The sequence below is a fragment of the Geotrypetes seraphini genome, chromosome 6, assembly GCF_902459505.1.
Source record: "Geotrypetes seraphini chromosome 6, aGeoSer1.1, whole genome shotgun sequence".
NCBI classification, from domain to species: Eukaryota; Metazoa; Chordata; class Amphibia; order Gymnophiona; family Dermophiidae; genus Geotrypetes; species Geotrypetes seraphini.
Window position 1 is genome coordinate 183,441,068 of NC_047089.1, and position 22,388 is coordinate 183,463,455.

General features: G+C 43.9%; 1 protein-coding gene across 2 annotated transcripts in view; it reads left to right on the top strand.

Moving 5' to 3' along the window:
- RNF181 (ring finger protein 181) overlaps window positions 1–20,480 on the top strand; it is a 32,616-nt gene extending 12,136 nt beyond the window's left edge. The window contains exons 2-5 of one of the 2 annotated variants that reach the window (XM_033949965.1): window positions 5,885–6,021; window positions 11,460–11,575; window positions 14,013–14,087; window positions 19,858–20,480. In XM_033949965.1, the coding sequence (XP_033805856.1) occupies window positions 5,885–6,021; window positions 11,460–11,575; window positions 14,013–14,087; window positions 19,858–19,917 (388 nt within the window). In that variant the 3' untranslated portion in view covers window positions 19,918–20,480. The remainder of the gene's footprint in view (window positions 1–5,884; window positions 6,022–11,459; window positions 11,576–14,012; window positions 14,088–19,857) is intronic. The other variant, XM_033949967.1, reaches the window with a different exon arrangement.
- Window positions 20,481–22,388: the final 1,908 nt, after the last annotated feature.

The window sequence follows — 22,388 nt, forward strand, 5'->3', positions numbered from 1 at the left end:
TAGACTTGAAAAAGACCATTCACACATGCTTTTTATAGTAGGTTCAAAATGTAGAATGATCTTCCTTTAGAACTAAGAAAAATAATGGGGCTGTGGCCTACTGGTTGAGCTGCTGCCTTTGCACCCAGAGATGGTGCTCCTTGTGACCCTGGACAAGTTACTTTTAATCCTCCAGTGCCTACCGCTTTTAATGTAAGCTTTGAAATGCCAAAGCCACAAAAAAGGTGTTATACAAGTCCCCATTCCCTTTTAGAAAATAGCTGAAAATATATTTATTTTGTTAAGCCTTTAAAAGTGATGATAAATGTAGTCAGTAGATTTAGAGAAGGTAGCAGCTAAAGATATCCTGGGTTTTTGATCTCGCTAGGTACCTGATTTTAAATTTACCTCCATTTTTCATTTTGTTAATACCTTGGCATTATGGATATGTTGTTATGGGCTTTTTACCTACTGTTCTTTTACTAAGAGCCTCTTCTATCAAACTGCTCTAGCAGTTTTTAGCACAGAGAACCGCGCTGAATGGCCCGCACTTCTCCCAACACTCATAGGAACTCTATGAGCATTGGGAGCAGCGCTGGCCATTCAGAACGGCTTACCGCAGTACTAGTGCTAGTTCAGTTTGATAGAAGAGTCCCTAAGATTAGTATGATACATTCAATTACCGCATCTTCCTTTGACTCATTGGATCTTAGTTTAAACAGCAAGGTTTGTTTAGGCCTGAATAGTCCCGTTTTAATTGGGAACAGAAAAGTCTTTGGTAAGGTTTATTCGCTTGAGGAACCAAAATGCCCTTAAATCTATTCAGATTTTAAAAATGATTTGAGGTCTTTTAAAGAATCACTTACCCCAGTACCAGTTCTCTATTGTAATGCAAGATCAGTATGTAATAAGCAGCAAATAATTAGGGATCTATTATCAGATTTTGACCCTGGTCTAAATGTATTACTGAATCCTGGATTACTCAAGATGATATTTTTACTCAAAATGAGCTTTGTCCACCAGGTTATAATAGTCTTTTTACCTTTAGAGATAATGGGGGGAGGGGGGGAATTGGTACTACTTTTTAAATCATTTTTTGATGTACAATTATTTGACAGAGCAAGTGATCCAGCGCTAGAATATATGTTAGTATCAGTTAAGGATGAACTAAGACAATATCCTTTGGGAATTTTCCTTCTCTACCATCCTCCAGTCCCTTGGGAAAAGTCCTTAGACTTAATCACCGATATTATAGTAAGTGCCTCATTAAAATTTCAAAGATTATTGGTGATTGGGGATATTAATTTACACCTTGATGATATTAACAATAGAGATGTTCTCGATTTTAAAGCTTTTCTCCATTCCTTTAGTCTTTCGGTTCATAGACATAATTGCGGAAGACAAAGGCGCGCGCCGAAGAAAATTACTGTTTTTAGGGGCTTCGACGGGGGTTTTTGTTGGGGAGCCCCCCACTTTACTTAATACAGATCGCGGCGGCGTTGTGGGGGGTTGTAACCCCCCACATTTTACTGGAAACTTAACTTTTTCCCGAAAAACAGGGAAAAAGTGAAGTTTTCAGTAAAATGTGGGGGGTTACAACCCCCCATAACGTGGCGCGATCTGTATTAAGTAAAGTGGGGGGGTTCCCCCCCCACGCCCACCCATCGGAGCCCCTAAAAACAGTAATTTTCTTCGGCGCACACCTCAGCGCTGCGCTCAATTGTCTGCTCGCGCCTTTGTCCCGGCGCGCTTTTGACCTGACACCAGTCTTTAACTACCTGAGACACCCGTCACTCATGAAAAAGGACACTTGCTAGACCTTATTAGTTTTATAGATCTTACTATCCAGCAGACAGCATTAGCTAGCGTACGGTAACAGCAGGTTCCTTGGACTGATCATTATTTTGATTCATTTTGCTTACCAATTTTCATGTTGCGTATCTCAGATTGATTACACCAGAAAAAACTATCACCTTGCGAAAGAAAATTATTAATGCTGAGTAATTTTGGCCTCAATTTTTAAATCAGCTGGCATCATCTCCTAGAGATTATCCCTTAGATAATAGTTGGAATAACTGGGCAAAATTTTCAGAGTGTACTTATAACTCCATGGCTCCTTTAACATCTAAAACTATCTGTTATGCCCGGAAAGCATCCTGGTATTTACCATGTCACAGAGAGCTAAAACACATTTGCAGAGCATAGGAACGTAAGTGGGAAAAATCTAATTCCTTAGTCAACAGATTAAAATGGAGAGATACCATTAAGAAGTACAATTCCGAATTAAGGAAAGCTAGGAAGAATTATTATGGGAGCAAAATAATTAAGTCTTGATAAGTAAAACCTTGTTCTGGTCTGGCATTCACTGACTTGTGCTGCCCAAAAACCATCACATTCTCCCGTTCCGACTGCTGATGGTCTAGATAAATTTTTCAGTGATAAAATTTCACTTATAAGAGAGACTTTTCCAGTGGTAAACTTTGATAATCTCTCTCTGGATTCTGATAACAGTATTTTGGAATTCCCCACTGACCATTTTTGGGTCAATTTCAACTTAGGGCTCCTTTTACTAAACTGCGCTAGCGGTTTTAGCGCGCGCTATATTGCCTCACGCACTAGACACTAATGCCACCATTGAGCTGGTGCTAGTTTTTATGCGTAGCGCGAGGGGCAGCGCACGCTAAAAATGCTAGCGCACCTTAGTAAAAGTAGCCCTTAGTAACCGAATCACAAATTTCCCAACTATGTGAAAAATTGAGGAAATGTAAATGTATTCTAGATCCTATCCCATCTCAATTATTTGAGAAAATTCCTCCTTATGCCATTAAATGGTTGACTCTCACTAAGATATATACCAAACTCAGTACATATCTCAAATTCCTCACCTCCAATATATAATCCCCTAGGCTTTATGTACTACCGCCTCACTGGAGCCGCTATCAATTTTTACTAACAAACTACTTTTAAAATTTTATTTAACAACCCTTCTAGCATATTTCAAGGGTACTTAGCTTTTGATTGTGGTCTTCTTTTCAGGGAAATAGGAGCCAACGTGTTTCACCTACGGAAGGTTTTTTTCAAGGCTTATCATCCCTTAGCAAGCTTTACACTGACATGTCAGTGGTTCTAATCTTTCTGCTAATATAAATCAGTGTATCTCAAAACTTCAAACTTGGGCACTGTCCGTACAAATGAAACTTAATGAATCTAAAACCAAACTTTTATGGTTAGGCCCAAGATTGGATTACCGTCCCTCTTCTGTAACATTGACCTCAGGAGTTACTTTACAGATCAAATCTTCTTTCAAGATTTTGGGTATTCTCATAGACTCTTCACTTACATTCAAACACCAAATAAATTCTTTGGTCAGGCGACATAAGAGGAAGATCAAGATGGCGGCAGCCTAGAGTCGGCGTTGGTAACATCGGAGTTCGGGAGCAATACTTGCAGTCTTTATGACAAGATTTTTAAAGATGCCGCATTCTAAACGGAAGGGTAGTGTCCGTCCCGAACCCACTGCGGTGAAGACATCTACCCCTGTGCAAAGATCAATCCTGGACTTTGCAGCCGCCTCTCCTAACACCTGTGGAGTACCTGGAGGTTTGCTTGAGCTGTCTTCGGCCGGAGGAGTGGCTGGAGATTTTAGAGCTGGAGATATCTCTTTCCCCTCCAGAAGCTGTCCCGCCGCTGCACCCTGCCCAACTTGCGGTCCTGTTGGGTGAACCCTGTGCAGAAGTGAAGGCAGGGGAAACCCCGATTCAGGGGGTTGGACTTGCAGTAGTTTGAACAGAGCAAGGAGCTCTGAGAGCCAGCTTGGCTGCTGGCTGTGAAACAACAAAACCGGCATCGATTACACTGGAGAGAATATGGGAGTCTCTCGAGGGTCTGAATTCCCTGGTGGCCAGTCTGTTCAAGAAATTATTACTTTAGTAAGTACTGTTGATGTTTTGGGGAAATCTTTGAATAAAACCAAAGAAGAATTTTCCATGGAAATTAAAAATGTGAAAGACAATGTAGTTGGTATCCAGGCTGTGACTAATAGTCTGGCTAATGAAAGGATTGCATTAAATAGAAAAATTGAACAGATGGAAAACTACAATCGAAGGTTAAATCTCCACCTTTTGAACTTTCCAAAGGCTTTTGGTGTGGCGCCTATAGATATGTAGAAGCAATATTTAACTGAAATGTTAAAAATTTCCTCTGAACATATTCTGCCTTTAAACCGTATTTACTATTTACCTGTTAAGAAAAAAGATGGTCCTACACCAGAAGCGGAGGCATTAATCTCAAGTAGAAAATTCTTTAAATGTCACGGAATTATTAGAAACTACATTGTCTGAATCTACATAGAGGGCTACATTGCTTAGATCTTTTGTTTTCGAACAAGATGTAAATGTTATTATGAGATTGTATTTCTGTAATCCTCAAACTTTGTTTCATGGGAAAAAAGTTTCGATATTTCCTGACGTCACAAGAACTACACAAGAGCAGAGAAAATTACTTCTTGCTATGAGAGCTGAGACATTGACTCTGGGGGGCTGCATTTCTTTTAGCATACCCATGCAAATGTTTGATAAAATACTTGGGAGTTAAATATGTCTTTTATACACCAGATCAGTTACGAGCTTTTTTGGACTTGAAAAGCCTGGCAGTTGGGAAGGTCTAATGAACAGCAGTTAGATTAAGGGGTTATTGCTGTTAAGCCTATGCCTTTACTGATCTCTTTTTTTTTTTTTTTTTTTCCTTCTTCCCTTTGGAGTTTCTCTTCACTCTGTTTTTCCTCCTCCTGAATTAGTGGTCTATGAAGGATTAACCCTTTTTTCTTTCCTTTTTAGTTTAGCTGTAAAATTGCTGAACTGTATCTTGAAGTTTTTCATCTATTTTTCTTGTAACAAGAGTATATTCTTGAGAATTATGTTAAAATTTCAATAAATAAAAAGTTAAAAAAAAAGAGTTAGGGCTCTCTTTCATCAACAACATTTCTCTGTCTTAGTTCAGTCTGTTGTACTTGCCCAACTGGACTATTGTAATTCAGTTTACTTGGGGCTTACTAAAATCAATCTGCAAAGACTACAGTTGATTAAAAATACCGCTGCTAAACTGATTTTTGTAAGAGAAAATTCGATCATGTGTCCCCTTTATTGGAAAAACTTCATTGGCTTCCTGTGCATCTTAGGATCCAATTTAAATGTGCATGCATTGTCTTCAAGGTCTTGTTTGGTATCTTTTTACCTCTGGTTCTATTATCTTGGAATACTTGTAGATTGGGCTTTTTGAGGAGTACTCAAAAACTTAAACTCTCATTTCCCTCTTCTACGGATATTAGATCCATTGGTAAACTAGGTAAGTCTTATATTTTCATATAATGAGTCAAAATGTTGTGTGATCATGGCACCGAGGTACCCCCCCCTCATCAAACCCAGCATGCATCCAAAAAGAGTCATATATTTTCAAATTAACGGAGATATGGAATGACATTCCTCTAAGGATAAGAGAATCAGATTCCTTTCAATCATTTTGTAAAATCTTAAAAACTCTGTTGTTTTCAAAACAGTTAAAGAATTAGTTTTGTTAGTTGTTCTTTTGGTTAATATAAACAATCTTGCCTTTTTTTTTGTTATTTTACTATAATTTCTAATTAATGACTGTTAACCAAATTGAGCTCCAGTTTTTGGAGAATGACCCAGTCTACAAACTTAAGGTTTAGTTTATATTGAATGGCTTGTTTATACTATGATTTATTCTAAACAATTAATTTATTTGTTATATGTGTTTTGTATATTTAATATTTTATGAATGTTATATTGCAAACAGCTTACATTTTATAGATCATGTAATATGTAAATGTGATAAAATAAATAAGTGAGCATATATTTTTGCTGAGTGATTCCTCTTTCCTGTGCAGAACTCTCCTGAACACAGCAGACCTAGACTTGGAAATTGCAGGAGACTTCACTGACTGGGATCATCGTCTGCCACCTCCTGCTGCTAAGCAAGTTGTTCAGAGTCTACCCTCGGTGACCATTACGCCTGCACAGGCTGGTGAGTTGCCCTTCACAGCAGGGCTGAGAGGTCAGCAGGACAACAAGAAAATTGTAGTTGTAAAGCTAGATATAGTGAAATAGTAAATTATGGCTAAAAACAAAGACCACCCTACCCTGCCTGATAGATGACAGTTTTTATTGACTCTTAGGAACACTAGCTTTTATTTCTGCGTTAGGCTGCACAGGGCTGGATACGTTTCATCCACCAGAGAAAATCATGTACTGTACTTCTTTTTGAGTGCCACCTGCTGAAAGGCCAAAGAGCATCGGATGCGCACAGTCTATGAGCTGCATCCTGTTCTCTCAACATATATGTCCTCTTATTTGACTCCCTTGAGATCTTGGGCAGGTTAGTAACGGGGAAAAGTCAGATACTTGAAATTATATAACAGGGAGTGCAGTAGTCTCTAAGGCAGCAGCAGGGCCAAGGCTGTAGCAAATGCATCTAGACCAGGGGAAGTCTGAGAGAAAGAATGTGAGAAAGTGGTCACTGAAATCCAAACAAGGAGACTGTCACTGATCGTTTCCCCAGTGTCCTGCACTAATACAGTTAACTGAGTCAATCAGATAGCTAGCAGATGATGAATTACTTATTGTGATATTTTTTAAAGTTTTGATGATGATGAGAGGATGTGGGGAAGAAGAGCACCGATCCTTTCATTGATCACAAAGCTTGAAACAATTCTGTTTTACCAGAACTAGAGGGATGCTAAGGTGCATATGAAGATACGTAATTAAGAGAGAGAAGTTAAGCCATTTTATAAATCTTTTGATGAGAACTTGCCTGGCATATTATGTCCATTTAAGAACTGCCATACTGGGACAGATCACAGGTCCATCAATCCCAGTATGGAGACTGATTCTGTATCTGAAGTCAGTCAATATGGCCCTGAAGGTGCTGCAGTTCTGCATGGAGACAGTTCGGTCAGTCATTGTGGCTGTTGCTCCAGAGGAGTTTCTTTCATTCTTGGATTTGACAGAAGCCTACCTCCATATTCCCATTTTATCCAGCTCACTGAAGATTCTTGAGATCCCATGTGCTGGGGAGATACTTCCAGTTATCCTAGGACAAGCAGGCAGCTATTCTCAACATGTGGGTGATGTCATCCACAGTGCCCGGATACGGACAGCTTCGCAAGCTGATTTGCTTGCAGAACTTAGAAAGTTCATGACTGCCTCACCGCACATGCACGAGTGCCTTCCTGTCCACGCAAGGGCGCGCATCTCCTCAGTTCTCAGTTTTCCATGGAACTGAGAAGTTGTGTATTTGACGCTCTGCACTAGACTCAGTTCTACTTCGTGCCTTCTCTCACTGCAGCTTGTGTTTTTTTGTTTTAATAACAGGGTTGCTGTATTTCTTGCGCGTTTTTCTTTCATTTTTAAAAAAACCCAAAAACTTTGCGGCCCCTGCCACCAGGTTTCGATTTTGCTGAGGCCATCTTTCCCCCTATGTCCAGGCCGATCACAGGCTTCAAACAGTGTAGCCTTTGCCAGCGCGCTATCCCCCTCACTGACCCACATAAGTGGTGTATTCAGTGTCTCAGACCTGACCATCGTCTGGATTAGTGTGCTCGCTGTGCTACCCTTCAACCTTGAGCCCACAAGCATTGTCGAGTTCAGGTGGAGAAGCTTTTTGGCGGTACGGATCCACTTCCCTCAGTCTCGACCTCAACCTCAAATCCGGTTAAGCCTCTCACGGATGTTCCGCCTTCTGCCTTGACCTCGGCTTTGCCTTTGATAAAGCCTGCCTCATTCAGGGCCTCCTCATCCTCTGCGAAATCTGCAAATCTGCGAAATCCGCTCCTGACGAGACGCTTGTCTCGCTGTCTCCCTCAGGTAAGATGCCAGCAGTAGTTACCAAGCTGCCAAAGAAGCATGTCTCCAAGTCAAAGAGTCGTTCTTCCTCGGAGACTACTCCTCCACAAAAAACATGCAAGGAGGTAACAAATAAAAAAAAGGAAATCTCCATAGAGATTAGAGGAGATCAAAGATATACAGGCTGTGAGAGACACACCCTTACCTGGTACCACTGGAAAACAAAAGACCACTGAGGAGTACAAGAATGTAGTCCAACTCATGGCATAACAGAACCAGGAGAATGCCTGTTGTGCATAAGAAACAACAGGTGTAAGATTGAAAACAATCTGAAAAAAGAAACACTCTCAGAAGAGTGGAGTCAAGAGGTACCCAAAAGAAACACAGACATGAGTACAGATACGGAAAATGAAAAGCTAAAGCAAATGAGATGAGCGAGAAAAACGTCTGAACCATCTCTCGGGGAAAAAACAACCCGGTAAAAAACCCAATGTTCAAAAAAATGGAAAAACAAGAAGGCCCTGTAATCGAACAGAAGGGGCCAGCACAATCAGATACCCCCTGAATAATCTGGGAGGACAAACCCAATACTGGTAAGGAGAACAGATGAAAAACACAGCTCGAAAGCCGTATGAATTGGTGCCTATAGCAGCTACCCGGAAAATCAGGAACCAGAGCCATGAGGTCTGAGATCCAGAAAAAAGCACAGTCATCCAATGTCTTTGACAAAGAAGGGAAGAGTTTTCTTAACTCCAGTAATCGAAGAGAACCCTTCAAAGAGAAGAGGCAGTTGAAAAACCAGGAAGTACTGCCTAAGATCCCCCGGAAACTCTCAACAGAAAACAGAGTCTGAGAGCAGGGTGAAAAGATTAAATGAAGAAAGCCTCCACAAGAAGAGAACTCGGAGCCTAGGCTCGTAGGAGTACATGAAAACCGATAAGACAGCTGCCATGAAAGTGAAAACTGCTACACAGAGGCAGCCAGAGAAACTTACCAGGTCCATAATGTAGAGGAAACATGTTCCAGCACAGCCCCAGTAACACCTCCCCAAATCAGACATATTCAAGAACCTGTCCTGTGGAGTAATAATAAAAACAGACAATCGGATGCAGACCAGATCCGTAAAAACACAGATCTGAAACTGCAAAGTTGCTACATGGAATGTGAACACAAATGTATGCCAAGGAAATCTAGGCAGGCAGGAGAGGAATCTAGGAAACCCAGATGGCTAACCGGTCCTCAGCCCTGTCCACTCAGCACAGAAAGACAGAGGCCTACATACAAGCCATGAGGAGGAACTCCACCAGGAGGGAAACAAGGAGACATGTGAACTACTTCATAGGGCGTGTCACAAAAGTCCCCATAGAGATCAAGGAAGGGAAGCAAACCACCCTTGAGGATAGAAGGAGAAGGAAGAAAAAAAAATTCTGCAGGGAAAGAAATGACTGCAGAAAGTCAACTCCCAAAAGAATGCATTTACAGAAAGTTCCCTAATGGGTCTGTAAAAAAATGATACGTCATGCAAGTATGAGGCCTTGTGAACCCCACTGAAGGGAAAAAAACACATGTGATGTAGAAACACCCACCACTTCAGAGAGCGATGGGGCGTAGTTCCAAAAGACACCCCAAGCCTCTCAACCAGTCAAAACCAAGACCATCAAGGAGTCAATGTCGAAGGTCAAATACAGCATGAAGACTGCAAAGCTTTTCCATACCAGAACACCACCGACACCGGGAACTTCAACGACAACTGGTGTCACGGGAAAGGAGTCAACAAAATCAGGGAAGACTCAAGTGAAAATGTCCCTGAAAATAAAAAAACTGAACTGGGTAGCAGTAGAAGAGATGGTGTCGACAGAACCCAAACAACCGATGATGGCGACGCCGAGAAGAAAGTCTGACAGTGACCTGGAAGTTGATAGGGACCGCAACATCGATTAGAACTGACAGTAACATGGCGTCAAGAAAGAAGTCAACAGCACGCCCAAGAACAGTGAAAACATGCCGATGTCAACCGAAATCGTGGGCATGAAAGAAAACAGTTAAAAAAAGGGAGAAACCGGTACCAATGGATATAACCGGTACCAATGGATATAACCCAGGAACAACACACCCGAGAAGAACAAAGCCGGTATCAAGATACACAGCACCCCCGGAGCAGATGGGAAAGGACATCGGTACCGTTGGTCCATGACCGGCATCGATGGTGTCATTCCCAAGCAGAGAGAAAAGGGCACAGTACTGTTTGTCCACGACTGGTACCCATGGGGTCATTGTCAAGGAAAAAGAAAAGGACACCGGTACCGTTGGTCCATGACTTGGCACCGATGGTGTCAGTGGCAAGCAGAGAGAAAAAGACACCGGTATCGTAGGTCAATGTCCCAAACTGAAGGTATCTTTGCCAAGCAGAGAGAAACAACACACTGGTACCGTTGGTCCATGACCGGTAACCATGGTGTCGGTCCAAAGTAGAAATAGAAAAGTACCGACACCCAAGGCCCATGACCGGTACCCTCAGTGCCGCTCCCGGAGGAGAAAGAACACCGGTACCATTGGTGTTCCAGAGCAGGAAGAAAATAACATCAGTACCCTTGGTCGATGACCGGTACCATAGGTGTGCCTCCAGAATAGAAAATAAAACCACCGATACCGTTGTCTCCTGATCGGTACCATCAGTGTTGCTCCACACTTCCAAGATGAACATGCCCATATCCAGACAGTCATTGACATCGAAGCAGAGCCAGATAGAGGACTGAAAAAGACAGGATTAGACTCACTGCTTCAATGACCTGAAGCCCAAAGGAGAAAACCAACTTACCAAAAGAAGAACACCGACGGTGTGGACTGGAGAAGCGGTGTCGGAAGTACGCTGGGTACTGGATCACCGGCATCGATGGGAAACGGCCTCTGGAGAGTACACATGAAAATGCGCTGGAGAGGAAAAAAAACAAGGGAAGAAAAAACCGGCAAGGCCGAGGGCCCAATAGTGCTAAAATAACCGAAGGATGTTGGTGAAGACAAGTTCCACTACAAAACAACTGCGAGGAGGAAGATTGGGCAGGAAAAACCAGCCCGGGACAAGAGCCATGCAGAGGGGAGAAAAGAAAATGGCGATCCATAAGGCCCCACAAGGCCAAACCGACAACTAAAGAAAAAAATCAAATTTAGAGGGGTTTTTTGTTTTGTTTTGTTTTATCTAGAAGGAACTTATAAAAGAAATAAAAGAAGAAACTGACAAAAAGCGGGAAGGCAGCGAAAGGAAAAATTTTTCAACAGCGGTTGAAATGCGACTTAGCTCCACGGAAACTAAGAAACTGAGGGACCGCGCGCCTAGGTCGGGTGGGAAGGCACTCGCACATGCGTGGTGCGGGCGCTGAGAACTTTTTTCAGTGAGAATATGCTGCCTGCTTGTCCTGGGATAGTTCCTTATTTGTTTTTTGGTGTACTTATGACTGTTTTACAGACACATTCTTTTTTTTCCCTTGTCTTAGTGTCTTGAGCTTTTGAAAATTTGGTCCCATGTATTCACAAAGTAACCCACTTTTCTCTCTCCCTTTTTCTTCTGTCTTATTTCCTTCTCTCTTCTCTTCTGTCTGCCCTTTCTTTTCTTTGTGCCCTAAGACAAAGGTCTGAAGTGTCCAGTCTGTCTGCTGGAGTTTGAGGAAGAAGAGACGGTGAAGAAGATCCCTTGTGAGCATCTCTTTCACTCTGCTTGTATACTGCCCTGGCTGGGGAAGGTGAGTGCATTCTTTCCTGGATTGTCACCTCTGATACTTGGGGCTAACCAGCAATTGTCACTAAACCTGTTTTCACAGCTATAGTGATGATCGCTTTTACCGACCCAATTCACAAAATGGCTCACCGTGTGTATTTCCCCTTGATTGCCCATTTTCTTATCTGGCCATGCAAATTAGCTAAAACCCCATGCAAAGTAGCCAAGCAATTGATGCACTAACATTGCTTGGCTATGCAAAAAAAAATAGAGGTTTTAGCTATCAGAAAAAAACAACTGTTACTATTACAGACAAGTCTGCTTGGTTGGTTTTGTTTTTTTTTTTCATTTTTTCAATGGTACAGATATTTTTGTGTGTTATACACACAAAATATCTGCCCATAAAAAAGTCCCCCACCACTGATGATAGCCCTCCCCAATGACCCACTCACGAAATGGCACCGCAACCCCCCCCACCCAAGGCAACGAAAATGGCTGTAGGGATGCCTACTCCCTCCTGCCTGGCCAAATATCCCCGTGCCACTGCCCCCCCAGCCATCCCCTCCCCTTCCTTCCGATAAAAAAGGCAGGAGAGATGCCCTCTTCCTCCTGCCACCAGATGCTCCCCCGAACCCCATCCCCCAGGCCCTGAACTCCTCCATACCTTTGGAAGACATTGGGAGCTGGAGGGAAACACGGTCTCTCCAGCTCCAAGGCCTGCACATGAAAAATGACAGGCATTCCCCTCCTTGGTGCACCATGTGATGCATGGGGAGGAGCCTAATGCTCTGATTGGCTCAGATGCCAAAGGCCCCTCCCTTTAGGAGGGGCCTTAAGCCTCTGTGCCAATCAGGGCCTTAGGCTCCTCCCTCTGTATCCCATGTGATGCACACAGAGGGGCCTAAGGTTTGACATCTGAAAAAAATCAGGACTTTAGGCCCCCTGCATCTGCATCACATGGGATACAGAGGGAGGAGCCTAAGGCTCTGATTGGCTCAGATGCCTACTGCTCCTCCCAAGGGGAGGGGGTCTTGGCACCTGAGCAAATCAGGGCCTTAGGCTTCTCCCCATACATCACATGGTGCACCGGGGAGGGGAAGGCCCATCGTTTTCCACGTGCTGGGCCTTGGAGCAGCTTCTCTCCAGCTCCCAATGTTTACAAAAAGGTACCGGGGGGGAGGAGTTTGGGGAGCATCCTGTGGCAGGAGGACGTGGGCATCCCTCATTTTTTGGGGGGAGGGGGAGGTGAGGGGATGGTTGTGGGAGTCAGTGGTGCAGGTGGGTCCAGGACTGGGTGGGTGCATGGCGCGGGGGTATTTTGCCAGGCAGCAGGGAGCAAGAATCCCTTCTGCCATTTTCGCTGCCGTGGGGGTCGTTGGGGGGGTCCATCAGTGCGGTGTCTTTTTTCTTTTTTTCCTAATGGGGCAGATTGTGCATGTGTAACACATGCACAACATGTGGGCCATTAAAAAAAAAAAAAAAATCCTAACAGTGACAGGAAGCTGTTTCCCCTGTCACTGCTGTTAGGGCTCTGTGCCTGTGTAAATTGCTCACTGAGCGATCTGTCGGGTTTGCACACACCTATAGCATCGAGCCCTTGGTCTGTTTTCTGCCACATCTACTCTGCATCTGTCTGTCTTTGTTGCTCAGTTTGGTTTGGGAAAATGAGTGCACACCAGGGGTTTAGTCTGCATTGGGATTTTTAGGGGGAGCAGGGGTGGATTGGATGAGGAAACACATTTCCGTTCCAGTCCCGCTATATTCCTTACCTTTGCTGGCAGGAATGCACAATACCTACCAGCCAATGAGATCTACTGCCAGAACTATCGTAGGTCTGCTTCAGTAGGGAAGAAGTCAGTGACCCCTTCCTACTGCCGCCATTAGCACTCCTCATGCATGCTCAGTTTAAGCATGAACTGAGCATGTGTGAGGAGTGCAAATGTTTGCAACAGGAAGGGAGGCCACTGACTTCTTCTCTGTTGAGGCAGCATTGAGGCAGTTCTGGCAGTGGATCTCATCAGTTGGCAGGGATTGGGCATCCCCACCAGTCAATCAAAGGGTACTCCCAGTGGTGGAGGAGGCCTGAGCCAACAATGGGGAAAGGGGGGAGGGGGTCCAGGCTCCCAAGCCCAGCAACTCCCTAAGTTTGACATTTTCTCTTGCATCTATCATCCATTTGTGAGCCGCATAATTCTTTGTAGGTTTCTGATCTCTTTCTGTTTCTTTTCAAATGACAACAGTTTATAAAACATATATAATTCCTTAAAATTCTCCCTCTTGGAGATGGTTAAATACTGTTTCACAGAATACTATTCAGCTGTAGTGATTGGGTCCTTGCACAGTTTACAAGTGAACTGATCTTTTGATTCTGCCATGACAGGCTCAGGAAACATTGAGTCTCCTAGAGCCTGAGATTTGATGTCCAAAAAGTTTGGATATCTAACATGTGTGTTTAACTGCAGACTAATTCCTGTCCACTGTGTCGCCATGAGCTGCCCACAGACAATGAGGAGTATGAGGATTACAAGAAGGACAAGGTGAGGTTCATGGAGGTTGGGATCTTGAGGCTGCCACTGTCCTATTCTAAGTCTTGAATGGCAGGGGTGGGGTCCTGATTTTCAGGACCTTCAGTGCCTGGAGTAATGATTCCCTACTGCAGGCCTTGAGTATCACCAGATAGGTCTGTTTTTCATGATTAAATGAGAAATTCAAATTAACACAGATCTTTGCTCAAGCTTTAGAGTAAATATAGTATGAATATTCATTGATGGTACCAGGAATACAGAGCTATAGATGGGGTACATTAGGACAGAATTAGAAGAATAATCTGTTTGATCTGGTGAACAGCTGCCTGCATCTGTAGACTCTGCTGAGATGCTTACCAGATGTGCCCTTTGCACTGCTTCAAGGCCTCTGAAGGGTTCTGTGTGTCCCAGAGAGTTAGACCTCACTCGGTACTGGCTTTCATTGGTATGGGACTGAAGTCCTGCCCATTGATGAGCTCACTGTCTGGCCCTTAAATGGAAGCAGGGAGCCTAAATTTTAGTCTTTTTATATTGGGTAGGTTGATTTTCTGTGAGTAACATCTTGTTTGTGTTCCAGGAAGAGCAGTCTCTGGAATAAGTAATGTGTATCACTTGTAAAGTGGTAGGGCATATGTTAGACTTCTGATTAGATCATCATTGTATAAAGATGGTAAATAGCTTTAAGTATCTGGGAATTATAATTTATTGTCATTTGAATTTTGAAGAACAGGTCTCATCCGTAGTTACTAAAGGATTTGGGGCATTAAGATAGCTTAGAGCTATTTGAGATTTTCTGGATGAGAAATCTTTACATACCTTAATTCACGCTTTTATATTATCTAAATTAGATTATGATAATTTAGTATATGCAGGAATAACTGCAGGGCAATTAAAGTACTTACAAACAGTACAAAATGCTGCGATTTGGTTGTTAGGCCATGCACATATTCGTGATCATGTGACTTTGTATTTAAAATTGCATGGGTTACCAATGGAATTTAGGATTAAATTTAAGATTTTGATGTTGGCACATAGAGCATTATTTGAGTTACAACTGTTATATCTTTCTAACTTACCGTATTTTCACATAGATAACGCGCACCCGTGTAAAACGCGCACATGGGTATAGCACGCAAAAAACACATATTTATGTACATAAATTTTTATATACCGCGCACACCCGTATACCGCGCATGCTGCCCGACTCTCCTTTCGCCCACCCCGACTCTCCTCTGGAGACCCTGACTCTGTTTTCGCCCGCCCCAACTCTCCTTTCCTCCTTGAAGTCCTGTCCCTATCCTGAAAGCCTGATGCCCCCCCCGACGTCCGATTCACCCCCCCGCAGGACCGCTCGCACTCCCACCCCGAAGGACCGCTCGCACGCACCCGCACCCCCACCCTGAAGGACCGCTCGCACCCCCACCCCGAAGGACTGCTCGCACCCCCACCCGAAGAACCGCTCGCACCCCCACAGCCTCACCCCCCTCCCCCATGGAGAAGCTGTCTACCTTGTTTCCGGATGCCAGCGAGCCCAGCTGTTTCCTCTGCTGGCGGTCCCGCCCCTTCTCTGAGCCCTGCTGTGCTGCTTTTTCTTCCGGCGGTCCCGCCCTTTCTCTGACATCAGAGAAAGGGCGGGACCGCCTGAAGAGGAAGCAGCGCAGCACAGGGCTCTGAGAAGGGGCAGGACCGCCGGCAGAGGAAGCAGCTGGGCTGGCATCCGGAAACAAGGTAGACAGCTTCTCCATGGGGGAGGGGGGGAGGCTGTGGGGGTGCGAGCGGTCCTTCGGGTGGGGGTGCGAGCGGTCCTTTGGGGTGGGAGTGCGAGCGCTCCTTCCGGGTGATGAATTGGGCGTCGGGGGGGGGGGGAAACTATGTAAAAAAATTTTGTACAACGCGCAAGGGTATGCGCGGTTTGTAAAAACCACATATAACGCGCGCGTTATATGCGAGAAAATACGGTAGTTTTATTCGATGTGCTTAGGTGATTATTAAGATCATTGAATGATAACAGAGTAGTGGTACTCCATGTTCGAAAGGCTCATCGTGCCTCAACCAGGAATTGTGCATTTTTTAAATTAGTTTGCCTATAGAATTGAGAAAGGAAGAATCTTTCTGACATTTAAAGGCACAATTTTTTTTCAACTGGCCTTTTTGGACTGAAGGGTTGTGAATTCGGGACTTCAATCTGCATTTATATATTTTTCATTTTATTAATTAATTTAGATTGTTATATAATATTATGTATTAGGAATGCTACTTTTTGCTTCGCTTCTCTTCTTTTCCTTTTTTATTTAAATGGAGTTCTTTTCATAGTTTTGATTGAAATATATTGTAAACCGCTTTGATCCGTTTTTGGCTGTACAGTCGACTCCACCTGAGTGCATGTCGGTTAAGCGCACGCATTGATTATCTGCAGCCTACCACCACGGTCCCTTTTTTAAAAATTTTTTACATTAAAGTCAATGGACGTAAACTCTGGATATTTGCAATTCAGATAAGCACACAATCCGCTTATGCACACTGATGTCATAGGTCCAACCTCTATTCTTTCACGTTACTTTCACTCTGGTTAAATGCAATCACATTCTGACTGGAAATGTCTAGGCTGGGACAACTGGGAAAGTGAGTGCTCTGCTTCCACTCAAGCTGTAGGGCTTAGTTTTCCTGTACTTTAGGCTCCAACAGCCCATGCGCCATATTTAAACTGAACCGGCTTAACTACAGACTCCCCCCCCCCCACTCCTATTAAGTGTACACTCTGTTTAAGTGCATGTGGAGACCCGGTCCGAAGGGCGTGGCACTTAAGCGGAGTCGACTGTATATGCAGTATATAAAGATTTTAATAAACAAACATTTGTACCTTTACCGTAAGAGAGAGATGTACAATAGTAAAGGCACCCCATAGACAGAGGGATGCTCCTCTAACATTCCTTGACCTAAAAAGGAACAAGCATTCATAAGATGTATTGTTTCTGAACAAGTCTAACAGATTGCACATTTAGCAGCAAAATATGAATCAGCCATTCTTACTGTTAAATAACTTGGTTATTGACACTAAAGCTGATCTGATGCTGATCACTGAGCTGAGCTTTACGTTTCTTGTTTTCCTGTTGTGCACTGCTCAAGGATAGATAAATTAGGCAGGGTATAACATTTATTTAAAAATCTTGTATACTAAAATGCAAGTAAATAAAGCTAACTAAATAACATTAGAACAATAATTGATTTTGCATAAGTTTCTTAGGGGTTGTTCAGTCTAAGGTTCCTATAGATAACTTAGGGGCCCTTTTACTATAGCTAAGGTACATTAGCACGGTGCTAAATGTTGAAAAGACCATTTTATACCTATGAGTTTCTTGGCATTTAGCATGTACTAATTCCCTTAACATAGGCAAAGCTTTAGTAAAAGGAGCCCTTAAATATCACATTCCACATTCAAGGAGTTAATCTTTTTTGGGTCTGCTATCTCCATGGCTTAATGGTTTTAGAGTTGGGGTTTGGGTTGTATGTTTTCTTTGGGCTGAAAGTTTGTTTGGGACTGTGCTGCTCAATCCAGTCTGCAGGGCACATCCAGCCAGTCAAGTTTTCAGGATATCCACAATAAATATACATGAGAGAAATTTGAATGCACTTCCGCCTTCATATGCAAACTCTCACTCATGCATATTCATTGTGGATATCCTGAAAACCTGATTACCTTATACCGGGGGTCGGCAACCTGCGGCTCCAGAGCCGCATGCGGCTCTTTTCCACCTTTGCTGCGGCTCCGGTAGTGTGTCACGCAGGCATGCAGCTTAAGTCCGGCGTCGCGGCGGGAAATAGCCATGCTGAGCAGTGAGCTCAGCACATACACAGATGAAAGCCTTGCTTGCTGATTGGTCCGGCGGCCCCGCCCCGCCGGACCAATCAGCAAGCAAGGCTTTCATCTGTGTAGTGCTGAGCTCACTGCTCAGCATGGCTATTTCCCCCGCGACGCTGGACTTGTAAGGTGCACGCCTGAAAAAGAAATCATCCTGGCCGGGGTCGGTGTCATGCTCCGGAGATCTACAGCCTTCCTATCTCCCTCTCCCTTCTACCTGCTTCCGGCCACATCCCCTGCTCCGCGGCTCTCTTCGGCAACTCAGCAGCAGCGATCGACACAAGCTTCTGACGTCGGGGCCTACCCTCTGCGAGTCCCGCTTGTTTCAACTTCCTTTTTCCACAAAGGCGGGACTCGTAGAGGGAAGGCCTCGATGTCGGCAGCTTGTCTTGATCACTGCTGCTGACGAGTTGCTGAAGAGAGCCGCGGAGCAGGGGGGTGTTGCCAGGTGCAGGTAGAAGGGAGAGGGCCAGATGCAGGACTCGTGGGTGAGGGAGCAGAAGAGAGAGAGAAAGAGAGAGGGGAGGGAAACAAAAGGAAATATTTCATACTGGGCTGGGCCGGAGTGGAGGGAGGGTGGAAAGATTCTAGCTACAGGGTGCAGTAACAAAGGAAAAGGGGGGAAAGCTGAAAATGGAGATAGTGACACAAAGAAGAGAAAGGGTAAGCAGGACCTACTGAATAAGGATAGAGATACAGAGGGGACATGAAGAGGAGGTGAAATAGAGACATAGAAGTAATGCTGAAAAAGTGTGTGGGGGGAGATAAAGACATTGAAAGGGCAAATGGTGAACATGGCGTAAAGATAAGGACAGAGACAAATGAAGATTCTGAAAAAGTGGTGAGATAGGGATATAGGTGAGATGGACACAAAGAAGGGTGATGCTGGAAAATAGGTGGAATGGTAATTCTGACAGACACAGAAGGGAAATGCTGGATCAAGGAGAGATGGGGCTCAGGCTGGATGGAATGAGGAGAAATGCCTTGTTGGCCCGGAACTTCCTCTCCTACGTCAGAATTGACGTCAGGGAGCGGAATGCTGGTCAGCGCAACACTTCTGCAGGGAAAGCTTGGGACGGCGGTGGCTTGGGGGCTGTTCCCCGATTGCGGTGGCAGCAAACCGAGTGGCTTGGGGGAAGGCACGGAGACAGAAAGAAAAAGTTGGGGGGAGAGAATGAGGTCTGGAGGAGAGGAAACATACAGGAGGCTGAAAGAAAGGAAGAAAGATTGGATGCACAGTCAGAAGAAGAAAGTGCAACCAGAGACTCATGAAATCACCAAATAGCAAAGGTAGGAAAAATGATTTTATTTTCAATTTAGTGATCCTGTATATAGCATTAAGATAAGAAACAATATATGCAGTGTTAGATTTGTTTTATAATGGTTTTGCGGCTCCAAGTTTTTTTTTCTTTTCGAAAACGGGTCCAAGTGGCTCTTTATGTCTTAAAGGTTGCAGACCCCTGCCTTATACACTTGCGCTGGCCCTACATTAGTGATGTGAACAGTGGAGTCCTGAACCAAGACAGCTATACCTCTTTTCCCCAAACCTGTAAGGCCATGGAATGAGGAGGTGTTCAAAGTATATTTAGTGAATGTATCAGCTGTTTTCTTGGCCCTTGAGGGCTGGAAATGTGTACTGCAGCATTGATACTGGATAAATTTCTAGAGGCTAATCAAAACAAGCTTTGGGGAGGGCTTAAGTATTGCAGCAGCTGGTGACCTGGGGATTTCCTCCAGTCATTGTCTTGGGCTCAAGATGTAAATTTATGACTGAGGGAAATAATTGAATGAAAAAGAGATTTTATTTTTGGCCCACCTCTTGATTTCCTAAACATGTGTACTTTCTGTAGGCGAATCTTCATATGCCTGCAATCCAGTGTTCTGTAATCATAATGTTTCATAGCTATATATTCTCCTTCTCAGGTACGGAAAGAGCAGAGCCTGCACCGCCTGGAATACTTACATGATGCAATGTACACATGAACTAAAGAGGTGCTCCTCCCAGCTTCCTTTTCACCTCTACCTTCCTTCCAGCACTCATTCTAGCCCAAGGAAACAGCTGCATTTCCTGTGCAGTACTGACTACCACTTGACCTCCTTTCTTCTGCAATCAAAAGCCATCTTAACAGACCCAGTGTCGCCAGCATCTCTTAAGTGGACTCCACCGCTTCTACCCCAAGCAGCCGCTGAAGGCATGCTTTTAAGCAGGGGTGTGTGAAATACTTTGGTTGGTCATTCAGCCTTAAAGTACTGCTTTCAGACACTTGTGCTATAAGGTGGTTTAGCCTCTGTTTAATATTAGAAGCCACCTCCCCAAAATTGTACTGTACTTCATCCCCACCAGTATTGCCTCAAATTCTGGTCACTCTTTGCAAATATCTAAGGGCTACAGATTCACTAAGCTCACCGATCATTTTTGTGATCGTGTACTGACCCAATTTTCCTCCAACCCGATTCACTAACCTCTGTGCCGATCATTCTCCGATCTGATCATGCAAATGAGGGGGAACGGCATGCAAATGTAGGCAGGCAGCGATACCCCCCCCCCCAAAAAAAAATGAGGAACACTGACTAGGCTGGCCGATCCCAAAACAAGTGACTGCTGAGGACTAGTCGCATACGTCTCTCCTGACTCTCCTGCTCCATGCCGCCCTGAAATCCCATCCAGCTTCCACCATCTCTGCTCTGTCTGCCCTTCTCTCTGCCCCAGGTAAAGCATCTCCTGCTCTCTGCCGCAATTCTCCTGCTTGCCACCCTGCTCTCTGTGCTCTGAATCTTGCTGGCCGCCCAGCTCCCCTACTCTCCTGCTTGCCGTCCTTCCCTGCAGCGCAAGCCCGTGGTTTTAACCCGCTTTAAACCTGCAGGTTAAAACCACAGGCTTGCAAGTAAAATAAAAAATCACGGACATCAAACACATGCACAGACCTTCTACAGGCAAAGAAGATGGTCTGCACATGCATCAGGATTGCTCAAGCGATCTGTGTGGTGGGTGGGGGGCGTTCCTCCAATTGCCCCATTTGAATACAGACCCGTTGTGAATCAGTTGGCCTGCCTCGAATTGGACACGGTTCAGAGTGAATCGGGAAGGTTAGTGAATCTAGTCCTAAGTGGTAAGGAAGTTTCTTCTGCTATTCATGTATACAGCATTATTATCTACCCCGATGTCACCCCTCTGTCTCTCTCCTTCAGTCTAAGTATATCACCTCTTTTATATACCAGAATCACACATGATAGGAGTCCAAAAAGTGGAGGATCAGGAGTCAACCAGTTTTCCAATTTTTTACTTTACTTTAGAACAAGAGGCAAAACTGGAATCCCTAAAAGAGGGATTGACATTCATTTTCTGAGTGACTGTTAGACATACCCTGGGCCCATCAGCTACTCAGCCCTGCAGCTTGTAGATTCTTCTTGAGCTCAGGCTGAAATAAATGACTAGAGATTTGTGAAAGGATATCCTTTAGTCATCTAAGCTCTTTGTAATGATGGCTGCTGTATGCTTCAAGTAGCTGTCCTGGAACTGCTTTCCCATCTCTGAAGTACAAAGGCAACCTCTTCAATAGGAAGGAGTTAAAGGAATTGAAGAACAGAAGTGTCTATATTTTATTAAAGAGGTGTAAGCCCTAGGATCATGGGTGCATGTTTAGAATGCTCTGTTTTGGGGACCATTCCAGGCATCTTAGGGTGAATGATGAGTCATAGTAGAATGATACCCAGTGTTGTCTAAATCTAACTTTCCTGGTTAACGAATTCTATTTTTTGTATTGTTTCTCAACACTATTTGCAACTGTTTATAAAGGAGAGGGATAAAACTAAAATATTTAATTGAAAAGTGCTGCAGTCATGGCTAAGGCTTAATGCATTTCTTGTGACAAAGTGGGCTGGGATCTGGTTTCTATGAAAGGCACTAGTAAGTAGTGCTGTCCGATTCAGAGAAACATTTTTCGATTCAATTCAGCCTGTTGAATCAATTTTTCGATTCAATTCACTTTTCCTGCCCAATTGGGTGGTGGTGTTTTGTTTTGTTTTCAAACATCCTGGTAGGTTTATGTTGTAGCCTTTCCAAACCCACACTAGTGCTGTGGTGTAAACAAAATTTAAAAAAAAACTTTTCCTCTCCCTGTTAAGTCCTAGCTCACGTTCGCTGTCTAACCAACTTTGGCAGGATACACATTTCAAATCTGACATACTGTAATCACAAAATAGAAAATAAAATTTATTTTTTTCTATCTTTTTGTTGTCTGGTCATTTTTAATATTCAAATCATGTTGGTCCCAGACTCTGGTTCCTATTTGACTTCTGTTAACTCGCTTACCAGGATCTCCTACCCATTTGATGTGTTCTTTCTCTGTGCTCACCAGCCATCTTCCATCTCTGTACCTTTCCTTCCACTGCCATATACAACATTTCTTTCCCACTGTCTGTCTGTCTGTCTCTCCCTGCCTTGTGTCCTGGGT